The sequence below is a fragment of the Parasteatoda tepidariorum genome, chromosome 4, assembly GCF_982258835.1.
Source record: "Parasteatoda tepidariorum strain Cologne lab strain chromosome 4, Ptep-v5.0, whole genome shotgun sequence".
NCBI lineage: Eukaryota > Metazoa > Arthropoda > Arachnida > Araneae > Theridiidae > Parasteatoda > Parasteatoda tepidariorum.
The window spans coordinates 52299462-52313800 of record NC_141758.1 but is presented as its reverse complement, the minus strand read 5'-3'; the positions used below and the strand labels follow the sequence as shown (position 1 = coordinate 52313800).

Here is a 14339-nt window from a genome sequence, read left to right as displayed (position 1 = left end):
TGTAAGAAATAATTTGATTACCATTTTAATCTGGCAGAATGAGTATTTTCTCATTTGAATTTATAATAAATGTTCCAAACCTTTTGTTTAAAAAAATACTAAATTCTGTCTCATCCTTAGCCACCATAATGTGTCACATGATCTCAGGTGAACATTTTTTTTTTATTCTCTTGAAATATGATAATGTTAAAGAAAGCATAATAAAAATTTAACATAACAAACAAAATATTTACACAACAGTTTTAAATAATTGATACTTATAAGACATAAATCCAAACTAAAAAATTTGGAACTACAAATGTGCAAAAAACAATCAAACTTAAAATTAATTAGTAACAACACTTTGAAAAATCACTAATTCATTTTAAAAAATTACTAAGCAATTATTTAATTAATAGCTTGTATAGCATTTCTTTAATCTGTTTTGAAATAAATATATGAAATTAATATTTTCATAAATTTCCAAGGTACTAAACTTGAAACTTAAGCAGAAAACTAAGTTTCTACAGTAAATAATAACTGCTTTCTCCCAAGTTTTTAAATAAAACATGGAATGCAGCAAAGAAAATACTATAGAATTTCATGCAGAATCAAAATTTTTAAAGAATTTAATAGCTTTTTGGAAAATATAGAAATGTTACATTTTAGGTTTGATTAAAAAATGAAATACTATTATTTTTCTTGCTGCCAATATTGAAACAAAAATGTTTTAATTTTAGATATCTAGAAATTATTTCATTAAAGATTATCAAATTTGAAGAGTGTTAGTTTATTTCTATCTTATTTAAACTCTTCATTTGTGGACTAAAGTGCAATAATTTATTTTTTCTTATTATACAGTTAAGTTGTATAATTAAAATTTAATTTGGGCACTCATTTTTGCACAATTAATTTAATTCCGATAAAATTTAAATCAGCTACCAATTGTTTCATTGTTTGCATAGATTTATATAGATCTGATTTTTTTCAGTATCATTTTCAGGGAATAATAAAATAGTCTAAATAGCTTCAGAGAGATTACGATTGTATTTTTAATTTAAATCTTGCACTTTTAAAATGCTACTTAACATGCTTCAAAGTTACTATTTAAAAGTAAAAAGACTATAGTACTCTGAGTTACAAATTGCAACAAAATATAATAACAAAATTATCACCTTTCTTTGACGATTAGTGTAACAATTTATTTTTTCATATTATACAGTTAAGTTGCATAATTAAAATTTAATTCAGGCATTCATTTTTGCACAATTAATTTAACTCTGATAAAATTTAAATCAACTACCAATTGTTTCATCGTTTGCACAGAATTATATAGATCTGATTTATTCAGTATCATTTTCAGGGAATAATAAAGTAGTCCAAATAGCTTCAGAGAGATTACGATTGTATTTTTAATTTAAATCTTGCATTTTTTAAATGCTACTTAACATGCTTCAAAGTTACTATTTAAAAGTAAAAAGACTATAGTTTTCTGAGTTACAAATTGCAACAAAATATAAGAACAAAATTATCACCTTTCTTTGACGATTTTCGATGCATTCAGTGACAGCATCCCATATGTCACCACGATGAATATGAAGTGCCTCCTTAGCTTCGGACTTTGATAATGTACCAACATCATTTTCCTCATTATCTTCCCCATACTTTGCAGCCAAAGCAATAACATTTTTTATCATGGAAGACCAATTGTCTTCAAGCCAAATAACTGGATTTTCTCTCCCACAATGCAAATAGGCAACATGCAAGTCTTCCAGACTGAATCCACATCTCTCAGCTTCCTAAGAAATTAATAATTGCATTATTTTAGGGAAATGAACCGCTCTAGAGACCGAAACGAAGTTTTCAATCAGTTTTGAAAATCAAGAATGTTGATAACAGGTATAATACTCAATAGCAATAAATGGACAAGAGAGTAACAAATAAATAATAAATTTAAAGCAGCTTAAATAAGATAATGAGACATTAAATCAGTAAATATTTATACATTACTGATTTACATAGATATTTTCTCTGTTACTATTACTGATTTATATATTATTATTTTTCTATTACTAATTATTTCTCAATTACTGATTATTTCTCTATATAGTAATTTATACAGATATTTTTTTTTATTTTTTATTTCCAATGGCAGAAATTGAGAAACTCTTAACAAGAAGAATAAACCTAGATAAGAGAAAAAAGTCAATGACTCATTAGCAGATGCCTAGCACTCCAATATCTGTTCACTTCGGAGTCTCCGTGTATAGCCGAACATCCCATCAAGTACTTCCTATCCATTACTTCGAATTTCCTACAGAGTGGGCAATACGGACTCGTAAAAATATCAATGCGGTGGAGGTGGTATTTATACAGATATTATAGGACTGATTTTTATTTTATATTTTCAATATTTCATTTTTTATATTTTCATTATTATTTATATATAAGGGCAAAACCTGTATACAATGTATAATCCAGAGTAAATCCTTCATATAATTTTTTGGAATCCTTGTCAAAAATTAAAGTCTAAAAAGTCTACATATTAGGTGTCTTAAATTAATATTTAAGCGAGAGAAAACAAAAACGGGATTGAAATTACAATTAAAAACAACTGAGAAAGGCGACTCTAAAAAAACTGATTTTACTTTTAAATCAGTTCTCTATTTCCTTTTAAAAAGAACAGATTGAAAATTGCATTATTGGCTATATTAAAAGTACAATTAACAATACAAATGAAATAATTGTAAAATTGTAAATTTTAAGTGTAAGTATGATTACCTTTACAGTGTGTAAAAATTGTAACTCTTGAGTGTGAATAACATCTGGAACTTTATCACTTTTTAAATCATCAAGACTTCTATGAAACTTTTGTTTTGGATGGACTTCTAGTTTCTTACCCTAAAAAACAATGTGAATAATATGGATAAAAATGATGAAAAAACATTATTAATTTCAATAAATTTATATGGATAAGAACCGCCATGCTGTAATAAGCATAGCATATTTGTACCTATTTAGAGCAGTAGGTAGGAATTTAGGTATTTATTTACATCACACTAGATCTGCACAATGGGCTAGTAACTAACATTTCAGATTTAATGTAAATATTATAACTATTTTATAAATAGCAGTGATAGTTTGAAAAAAATTTTTATAAAAAAAATTGCATCACACATTTTTTTTAAATCAACAAGTAGTTAATATAGTTAAGTAAAATATTTCATGTACAAAGAAATAATTAGTAAAGATTCTGTTTAAAGACCTAAATTCTACTCCTACAAAATGACTCCAGATTGATCTAATTAAGTAATAAATTTCAAGTGAGAAAATAAGATAAAATATTTAAAATTATATATTCACAAATGTATAAAAATAACACATTTCAATGTTATTAGTTCAGACTTGTAACTGGTAAATTTTTTTACGAAGTTTATGAATTAAAATTATAGTCATAAATATAAGATATTTTATGTATATATAGAACTGTTTCTAATAAGGCAGCAGTGCATACTTTTAATTAAATACTTCCGTAATTTACTTTAAAAATAATATAAACTTTTAAAAAAATTAAAAACTTAAGAAAGCAATATAAATAGAAAAGGTATACTTAAGCGTAGAATATAAATAGACAAAATAGAAAAAATAAAGTTTTAAGAATAGGAAAGATATAATTAAAAATAGTATATAAATAGGAAATATATACTTATAATAGAATATAAATAGAAAATGTAAAATAAATAGGATATAAAATTATCTATAAGAAACTTAAGAATAATAACAATATAAGAATAATAACAATTAAGAACAATATAAATAGAAAATATATACTTAAGAGTAGAATATAAATAGAAAATATATATTTTTAAGAATAGAATGTACATAAAAAATGTAAATTAAGAATAGAACATAAATAGAAAATATATACTTATGAATAGAATATAAACAGAAAAAATATACCTAAGAGAAGAATATAAATAGAAAATATATACTAAAGTAGATATTTTCTATTTATATTCTAAAATATATACATATGAATAGATTATAAATAGAAAATATATACCTAAGAATAGAATATAAATAAAAATATATACTAAAGTATATATCTTCTATTTATATTCTATTCTATTCTATATGAATAGAATAGAATATAAAGTGAAACTTCTCCTAAAGGCCACCTCTATTTAAGGGCCACCTCTATTAAGGGCCAATATTTTGAGAAACGAAAATTTTCCGCACAGACATAACGTTAATTTTCCTCCCTTTATAGGGCCACATTTTCCTCACTACCTTCAATAAAGGCCATTTTTTTATAAATTTCTCAAAAAAGCCATTTTTTTACATTTTTCTTCTCATAAAGGCCATAAATCTAAACAGGTATGTCCAATTCTTTAACTAAAAGATAAGAGTTCAGGAATTCCAAACACCTGCACTTTCAAGAAAGAAGGGGGGGGGTAGGGGGAGGACTTAACACAATGAAGACTCAGAAGCTTTTCCATAAGTGAGAAAACAGGTGTTCATCACACTCTGTTTGACCTTTCAACTTCCCTTTTATGCTGAAAAATGTTGAGCATTGGGGGAGGAACTTGACCTTTTGTTGTGGGTGCACAAAGGATAACAGGTTTAAGCCTTTGTACTCTTTTGATAGTAAGAAACTAGAGTCCTCATTTACTATAAGTGTGAAGGCATATTGAAGCACAGTTTTTTACACTAGAAATTTTATGCTCAGGCACAAGTAAAATTAAAAATCATGGCACCTAAATCAAGCAAAAGATTACATTTGGATTTGAGTGATAAAATCAAAGTTCTTAATTATCATGATCAATGAACATCTGCAAGAAAATTGGCTTCACAGTTTAATTGCAGCAAGAATCAAATAAACAATGTTGTTAAAAACAAAGAGAGCTTACTGAAAAAATATGAAGATTTTAAAAATCGTGGGATAAAGAGAAAGAGAAATGAAAAGTTCTGTGATATAAATGAAGCTGTAATTCAGTGGTTCAGATGTGCTAGGACTAAAAACATCCCATTAAGTGGTACTTTAGTGAAAGAAAAAGCCATTCAGATTGCAGAATCACTTGGTGTAGAAGACTTTTGTGCAAGCAACGGATGGTAAATAAGTTTTGTAATAGAAACAATATTGTTATTAAAACATTATGCGGTGGTTCAGCTAATGCTGATAAAGATTTGTGTCAAGACTGGAAATCAAGGCTTCCAATCATTCTGGCAGGCTATGAAGATCGTGATGTTTATAACTTAAATGAGACAGGACTTTTTTTCCGTGCCTTACCTACCAAAAGTTTAGTTGAGAAAGCAGAAGAGGCCAAAGTAGGAAAATAAGCTAAATAGAGGCTCACTGTGTGTTTTTGTGCTAATGCTGCTGGTGAAAAGGAAAAGCCCATCGTCATTTGGTACTCCAAGAAACCTCGTTGTTTTAAAGGTAAAGATTTATCACAAATGGGAGTAAAATATCATCATAATAAGAAGGCATGGATGACCATGGAAATATTTAAATATTGGTTGATTAGTTTTGACAACAAAATTACAAATCAAGGCGTGATTCTTTTTTTGGATAATGCACCATGTCACTCATTTTACGAAAACTTGAAAAGTGTAAAGCTTCAATTCTTGCCTCCAAATACTACGTCTGAAATTCAACCTCTAGACCAAGGAGTTATACGCTGTTTTAAATTAGAATACCGACGTTTTGTTTTGCGAAGACTCCGTTCTCTTATAGACAGCGATAAAAAATAATCACAAATCATTCAATCTATAACAGTATTAGATGCCATTCGGTGGATTAGACACGCCTGGGAAGATGTAAAAGGACAGACAATTGTAAATTGCTTTAAAAAATTCGAGCTAGGCAATACAGCTTTAGAGGCCACTATAGATGCAGCTGATTTAGAAAATGAAGTGGTTGAACTTTCAAAAGCTGCTGCAATTCAATATGACCCAAATTCAGATAAATATGAAAATGGGCTAGAATGTTAAGATGATTTATCGGAAGATTGGGAGAAAAGATTTATAGATGATTTAGATACAGGTAAAACATTAATATTTATTGTTTTAAGTTTTAAAAAAATACAATATTTTTTTAAAACTTATTTGTTCAATTTTTTCAGGAGTTCAGTCTGATTCAGATAATGAGAATGAGTCCCCCGTGCCATATTTATCAAACCAAGAAACGCTAATAGAAGTAAATAAACTGATATCCCAATCCAAGGCATTAATAACTGATGCGAATTTAACTAATTTGTTTCATAGAGTTAAGGAATCATTAGAAACTAAAATTGCTTGCGAAAAAATTGTAAAAAGTAAAAAACTTCAATTGAAAATTTTTTTAAACATGTATAAAAACTTAAAATGTTAATAAACAGTTTTTTTCTACATAAATTTTGATTTCCTCATTTTATTTTCTGGTCACCCCCATTTAAGGGCCACCCCCCATAAGGGCCAATTTTCAATTGAACGACAGGTGGCCCTTACCAAGAGGTTTCACGTATATATATTATATTATATTCTATATAAATAGAAAATATATACTAAAGTAGAGAATATAAATAAAAAAAATATATTTAACTATAGAATTGCCTAAATCGAAAATTTAAGAGGAGTTTGAAAAATGTACAAAAATCAATTATTACCTTTTTGTTTTTCATTCTTCTATCTAACTTATCCATTGATCCCCACATTCCATCAAAGTAATCTTCTTTAGTCAGAGTTGCTCCATATTCAGGCATATTGTGAGGTTTGTAATACATGGGATCCGTCATTAACCAAGGATGAGAAAACCCATGCATCACATCTTCAGGTGGTAAACTAGAATCTCTGCCAAGAGATTGGGATTCATTATATAATGAGGCAGATCGTGGCAAGGGGCTACGACTGCGGCCACGCTCGTACAAAGACTGAGTACTAAAGCTAGTTCCTCGGCCCCAGCCACCAGCTCGTCTATTGTGATAAGGTGGTGCAGACATTCCAGACATGAGAGATTCAATAGAATGAGAGCTTATCATAGGGTCTGTTGCCACAGAACAGTGTTTGGGTATTTCTTCCACTTCCGTCTGAACAGACATTTCGTGCCTTGGAAAAATGGAATCTGTTGATGACGCCATTGACTTGCAGATGAGATTTTGAGTCTGAACATCTGTTGATTTCGTTGTGGTGGAAGTTTGTGTTTCAGTTGTGAGCATCAAAGCAGGATCAGGTGTCACTGGTGTTTCTGCGGATTGCTTGAATGCCTCTTCATTCTCTAGGCTAGTTTCAAGACTGTCTTGGCATATATCATCATCATTCTAGAAAAATATGAACAGAGCATGTGTATTGTGTCATAAAAAATATTCATTGCATTATTAGACATTATTAGCTAAAACAAAAAATAATTAATTTATAATTATTGACAAATGTGCCGACTGAAATCTTATAGGCATTCAATAGTCTTAAACTGTATATACTTATGAGAAGTATTATTGTCATTTATGAATGTCATTTTAAATATTGTAAATAAAGTAATATTAGATATAATAATGCTTTCTAAGTGTTCAAGGTATAGATTTTATCATCTGACAAAAATTATATCACATATGAGCGCTCACAAATAAGATTCAAAATAAAAGCAGGAAAAATTTCAGACAATTTAAAGAAGCAAATGATACTCGTTTTCAAAGTATATTAATAATTAGCAAAAAGTTTAAATATTTTAGAGCTTTGTGTAAGAAATTGAAAGGAATTGCTGAATAAAAAAAGAGAAAAAAAAGTTTTAAAATGCTAAACAAACTGTTTTAAACATTTAAAAATCAATTATGGGTTAAATAAAGACCATCTTTTGTTGATTTCAACTGGCTTTTAAATTAAAGAACTGAATACTAAAGAGTTATGTTATAGTAAAGTTAATTACCTACTTCTATGCACATTTGTATAAAACCAACATAGACAGATGTAATAATTGCCATATAAATATGCCGGGAACATTTATTTATTGTTCTAGTTACACCAATAGGTAGAGTTAACATACATTATGCTTGTCAAAAAAGATAAATATAAAATACAACTCCAAGCATAATAATAAAAAGAAAGAAAATGTAAATTAAAAGCCCCTAATAGAACAAAATAAAAGCATTTTAAACAAAAAAAATTACAAAGAGCAAACAAGATAAATTCAAATTAACACCAAAAAGTTAATTAGTTGATTTCATGCTATAAACCAAATCAAATGTACAAGAATGGCTTAATTTAACTCATGCTTTGATTTCATTTTTGCATCAAAAGGCAAACTAGGCATATCATATAAATCATAGTATGCAAAATGTTTTTGTAAAGAATGCAATGTGCAAAAAAAAAAAAAAAATTGAAAGAAAGGTAGAAGTGTTGAAAAATACAAAATTATTTATAAATATATTCACAATTCTGGCATTCATACAAATAACAAAGAGTTAATAGCAAAAATCAAAATATATCTACAGAAACAATTATGTGTAATATATACTCTTCCAATATAATAAAATTATCTATCCCAATTTGCTTAGTATACATACTTTGACTAATCACACTTTTTTTTCTGTGACAAATACCCACAAATGAACATAACACAGTAATAAATAAAAATTAAACATAAAAAGTTACATATTTATTCATATAAACTGTTCTATTAACATTAATTTCAATTAATTTAATTCCCTGGTCTTAAACTTAATAACAATACTAATAAAAATATTCAATGAAATACACTACATGGGAGAAAAAAAGCTCAAAACCAGTAAAAATAAAGATTTTAATAGCTATAATCTGAGATTTAAGAGAATAATTGGTCTTAAATAGTTCAGTATTATTAAAATAATAATATAATTTAACTATTATTTCTGTCCTGGAAATTTCATTACTGAAATTAAGTTAAACTATATAAGATAAAGATTTAACGCAAACTTTTTGATGGTCAAACCTATACTATTAAATCACTTGATGCTGAAAAAAATATGTTAAAACACACACAATATTTTCCTAAGATTTCTGTCCAAAGCGACTTGATTATAATTTTACTTCAATTCTATTTAGCAGAACAAATTGATATTTTAAGTTTTTCTACTGAAAAAAAACCCTATAAAATCCCTATAAATAGTAACTTAAGAAATTTGTTTAATTATGATAAATCTTAATTACAAATAAATTAAATTTTTTTTCACATACTTACTATTAGCAACAAAAAAAAAAAGATGCAGCAAAAATATATTATAAAAAAAGCTGTTTCCTTTTTTTAGAACTAAAAAAGAAATAGTTGAAAAAAAAACACATTTTAGCATCTGCATTAACTTCTAAATTTAACAAAAAAACTGAATAATTATTTGCATAAGGATAACAGATGATGATAATGCTTTTTAAAGAATTTGTAGCAAATGATAAATAAAGCACATACATTAAACAGACATAAAATTGTTAAAAATATAATTTTAACAAAAATAAATGAAAACCTATCTAACTTATGATTTTGGGTAAAACTACTTAGAAAACCGAAGGCACACCAATTTGAAAAATAATTTTACATTTTGCTAATTTTACAAAACTCTCATTTTAAAATTATGCACGGAAAAGACAATTACAATATTTACATGTTAGCATGCTAATCACTCTGAAAATATTCAATAGACATAAAGAGGAAATGTTTAATGTTTTGTGACTTATATTTCCTACAATTTTGACAAAAGAATTTTTCATGATAAAAAATAAATATAACTTCACTACACACAATTGTTTCTACAATCTTGCTCCATGCTTCAGTAATAGAAAACAAATATAACTAAGTGGTAAAATTAAACAGTTAGCAAAGAGTAACGTCAAAATGCATATCTTTAATTTTAAAATTAAGCATTCATGGATCATAGTGGAATAACATTTAAATGGCATAGTGGAATAAAATTTAAATGGGATTTGGAAAAATATCTAAAGTATTTATTGTATTGTATTTATTGTATTGTATTTATTGTATTGTATAAAGTATTAGTTATTATTGTGAGAAAAAAAAATTTTATTTTTTTATTCCACTAAGCTATTCAAAAAATGTATTAAGTATTTTCACAAAGTTTTTACAATGCAAAAAATTTAAAGCATGGCAAGACAATGCCAGAATTGTGAAATTTTACTTTTTACCCACCTGAAAATAAAAAATATTTCTTCCTTTCTCACTTCTAAATTTCTTTCTTCAGATATATTAGAGCAAGTAACAAGCTGGAAAATCATGCACTAACAAAAACTCAATAAAATATAGTTACATAAGGTATAATAAATCAATTTACAACCCCATGCAGAAGAAATAAAAAATGAGAAAAATTTTAATAATATATAATAATAAATTTTTTTAAAAAATAAAAATAATCAAATTCTTTTTAAGAAATGTCAAATTGATTGAAAAAGCAACAGCATTTAAGTGAAGCATATTCAGAAAATAAACAAGCAACTGCTCAGTAGGAAACTTTAAAAATAATTTTTAAAAAACATTTTAAAAGTTATTTTTTATCGAAGAATTAAAAAAAAATTCAAGTTTCAGAACAAAAAACTTCACATTCCTTTTTAGTGATCGATATTGAAGATAGTAACAAGCAAGAAATACTAACATCAAGACTTAAAATAGATAACAATTTCAAAAAAGTAAAATATGCTATTTTAACTAAATTGAGTTTGTTTAGCAATTAAAATAATAAAGAAAGAACAAATAAAAAAAAACTTTAAGCTTCAAAAATGATAACATCATGACTAACAAATACATAAGTTTCAAAATAGTAAAAAAATATTATTTATCAAAACTGTGTTTATTTAATAATTAATAATAAGAAAATAAACAAATAAATAAGACTTAAAATTGTACCAAATAAATGTAAATTTAATACCTGATAAAAACCAATAAAAAAAAATAAAACAGCTGACATGAAGACTTACAAATAAATAACGATTTCAAAAGAGTAAAAAAAACAATTTTTTTTAAAATCCAAATTGAGTTTGTTTAAATGATTAAAATAATGAAATAAGAACAAATAAAAAACAGAAAGTTACAAAATGCTCACATGATGACTAGCAAATATATAAGTTCTATAATAGTAAAAAATATTATTTATCAAAACTGAGCTTATTTAATAATTAAAATAATGAAAAAGAACAAATTAAAAAAATTAAAACTATAGCAAATAAATAAAATCTCACAGCTTGCAGTTATGAAGTAACATTTCAGTGCACAATGTAAATTAAAAGATTAACTGCTTGAAAACAGTTTTTGCATTTAAAATAAAAACAATTAAATATACTATAAAATATTTAAAATTAAATAAGCTTTAGAATAAAGATGCGTTATAAATAGAATATAAATGATTGGAAAACAATTCCATTCCTGTAATAATTAGTTAGACTAATAATGTGAGACAATGTTTCTCCCTATTTTATCTTCAATGTAAACATTAAAAAAAATAGCAATATCATGTTTACAATTTTATTTAAAATTGTAAATATAAAGAAAATAAAGCAAAAATTTTCAATCATCTAAGTAATTAACCGATTGAACTTAGATATAGAAATATATATTGTGGCCATCGTTTTTTTTTTTTTTTTTTTTCATTTCAAAATTTATTTTTCATTTAGTCAACAAATGAACTGAACTTCAACTACATCTGAGTATGGTTGTTTGAAAGAAAATAAACAAACATCAAATAAGCAGTAAATAATAACATAATCAGAACAGTTTTTCTTTAATTTTATTTTATAAGCATACAGCAAGCATACAAAATTAACATGCTTTGTCATGAAATTTAATGTAGAAAAGAGTAAATAAAAGTAACATATTCCATTACGGAGTCCATTTCCTTACATTCAAAATCCTAATGATCACAGTAAACAAGGAATATAATATAACATTTATAAGCTCAATCATCATTGAATAACATTCCCAGAGAAAATATATTGATTTTATAAGTTAGTAAATAATATAAAATATTGAAGTTACATTCAAATCACCTTTTGAGCACTTAGTTTAGAAAATTTTGAGGATATTTCTGCATCCATATTTACAAGTTCCATTGGTGATTCACTATTTCTGTCTATAGCCGGTGAATCGATCATGTCTTCTTCATCCCCTGGGGGTTTATTTCCGTAGCTCGTTTTACAGCATACTTGACAAATGTATATTCCTGGTGGATTTATAAAAGTGCAATGTAAACAACCCCAGGGCTCTGATGGTGGAACTGGTGGTTTACTTTCCTCATCAACATCAGCTAGTTTTGCTAAAGAAAAAAATTTAAATCTTGATAAGAAGACAAAAAATTAGATATTTCAGCAAAAAATAATGAATAGAGAATTGTCGGAACTTCAAAAAAATCCAAAAAATGGATTTTTCCAGATGTTGTTGCTTAGTGAACTTAGTGAAAATAATTTAATTGTTTGGAGGATTAATCTTAGTGAGATTTTTCATTTCATTACATTATACAGGGGTAATTGCGAGCCAAATTAAAAAATCCTGAAAATTTCCTGAGTAAAATCATAAATGATGCATTTCAAAAAATTTATGTCTTTATAAGTTTAAATCATTGATACTTTCACAACGTGAAATTCTAAATAAATTATATGCAGCATAATTTAAATTAATAATTATGTATTTAGTTTACTTTTATCTCTAATCGCATTTATTATTCTACCAGAAAAATTTTTTTACAAATGAAAGAGATGCCACGTATAAATTCTAGTTATAATATTTTTAAATAAAATATACAAGAATTTTTATACATAAGTGTGATCGATGATTTCTGTAAACTTCTGGACTTTGGACTTCTGGATTGCGGTTAGCGAAAAATCTGGAAATCTGGATTTTTTCAGGAGCACAATAATCTCTGATTATATGCATCATCTCTGATTAATGTTTGCATTTACTTTAACCAAAGACGGTTTGTCCAGAATTAAGCATATCATGGAATGGTAAGAAACATACCCATAAGAAATAGCTCATTATTTAGGTCACAAGCTCCTTAAATTTATTTAAAAAATGGAAGTTTGAAAATGATTCTAAAATTAATTAAAGAAACATGGTACTCCTCCATTCAACTGAAAACAAAATTAGAATAATTCTAAAATGGTTCCTAAAAATGGATGATTTAAAAGGCACAATTTGTGTGTAACATAGTGAAATATGCGAACTATATTTTAGGTGTGTGTAAAATTGACTGAAATTTAGAAATTCATCATTGAATATGGATACACTGGAAACGAGCTTAATTTAGTTTCAATATATAACTAATAATGAGTCACTTGAAATTATTATAAAATAAACATTTTTATAAAAAATAAACAAAAAAAATTTTTTCATAAAATTATAAAGCCAAAGTAGAATATTCTTTTCTTGCAGTAAAGGAATAAACTAAACATAATAAAATAAATTTAAAGTTTACATTTCAGCTATGTTGAGGGGAGAACTAAAATAAAATTTATTTATTTTAGTTGTCACCCTCTATTTTAATCAGATTTTTTAAGAGAAATGTTTTTGTGTTATGCTGAATATATTTTTCAAATCTTTAAGAATATATTGTCCTGTTTCAATTAACTTCAAACTTCAATTAGTACATTTTTTAGTCAAATTAATTGGAAATTAAATTACTTTATTCTTTCAAAGAAAGTCAATTAAAATATTTTAATATATTAGGCTCAATATTTTGATTCAATACATTTCCACTTGTTATCTTCCACACATTCAACACAAAACTTACCACTATTTAATCTAGATTATTAACTGCACATTAAAAAGGTTTTTCGTCATGTTATACAATGGAAAAATAGTAGATTAAGGACATAATTCCAGACTAACTTAAACAGGGGTTCTATGCTCAGAGGATTAGAGCAAACAATATATTATTTAAATTTATGATTAAGACATAATGTTTACAAATAATGCAAAAATTGTACAATGGAAAAGTAGTATATTAAGGACTTAATTCTAGACTAACTTAAATAGGGGTTCTATGCTCAGAGGATTAGAGCAAACAATATATTATTTAAATTTATGATTAAGTCATAATGTTCACAAATAATGCAAAAATTGTACAATGGAAAAATAGTATATTAAGGACTTAATTCTAGACTAACTTAAACAGGGGTTCTATGCTCAGAGGATTAGAGCAAACAATATATTATTTAAATTTATGATTAAGACATAATGTTTACAAATAATGCAAAAATTGTACAAATGAAAAATAGTATATAAAGGACTTAATTCTAGACTAATTCAAACAGGGGTTCTATACTCAGAGGATTAGAGCAAACAATATATTATTTAAATTTATGATTAAGACATAATGCTTAGAAATAATGCAAAAATTAAATTTAAATAGTAACAC

At 26.1% G+C, this 14339-nt stretch overlaps 1 protein-coding gene across 2 annotated transcripts in view; it reads right to left on the bottom strand.

Moving 5' to 3' along the window:
• Positions 1 to 14339, bottom strand: part of LOC107440059 (uncharacterized) — a 78654-nt gene that overhangs the window by 37089 nt on the left and 27226 nt on the right. For both annotated transcript variants that reach the window (XR_015433059.1, XM_087161124.1), the window contains exons 9-12: positions 11974 to 12239; positions 6627 to 7277; positions 2761 to 2880; positions 1515 to 1778 (exon numbers count right to left, since the gene is read on the bottom strand). Coding sequence is in view for 1 of the 2 variants with exons in the window: in XM_087161124.1 (XP_087017250.1) it covers positions 1515 to 1778; positions 2761 to 2880; positions 6627 to 7277; positions 11974 to 12239 (1301 nt within the window). In the remaining variant the exon portion in view is untranslated. The remainder of the gene's footprint in view (positions 1 to 1514; positions 1779 to 2760; positions 2881 to 6626; positions 7278 to 11973; positions 12240 to 14339) is intronic.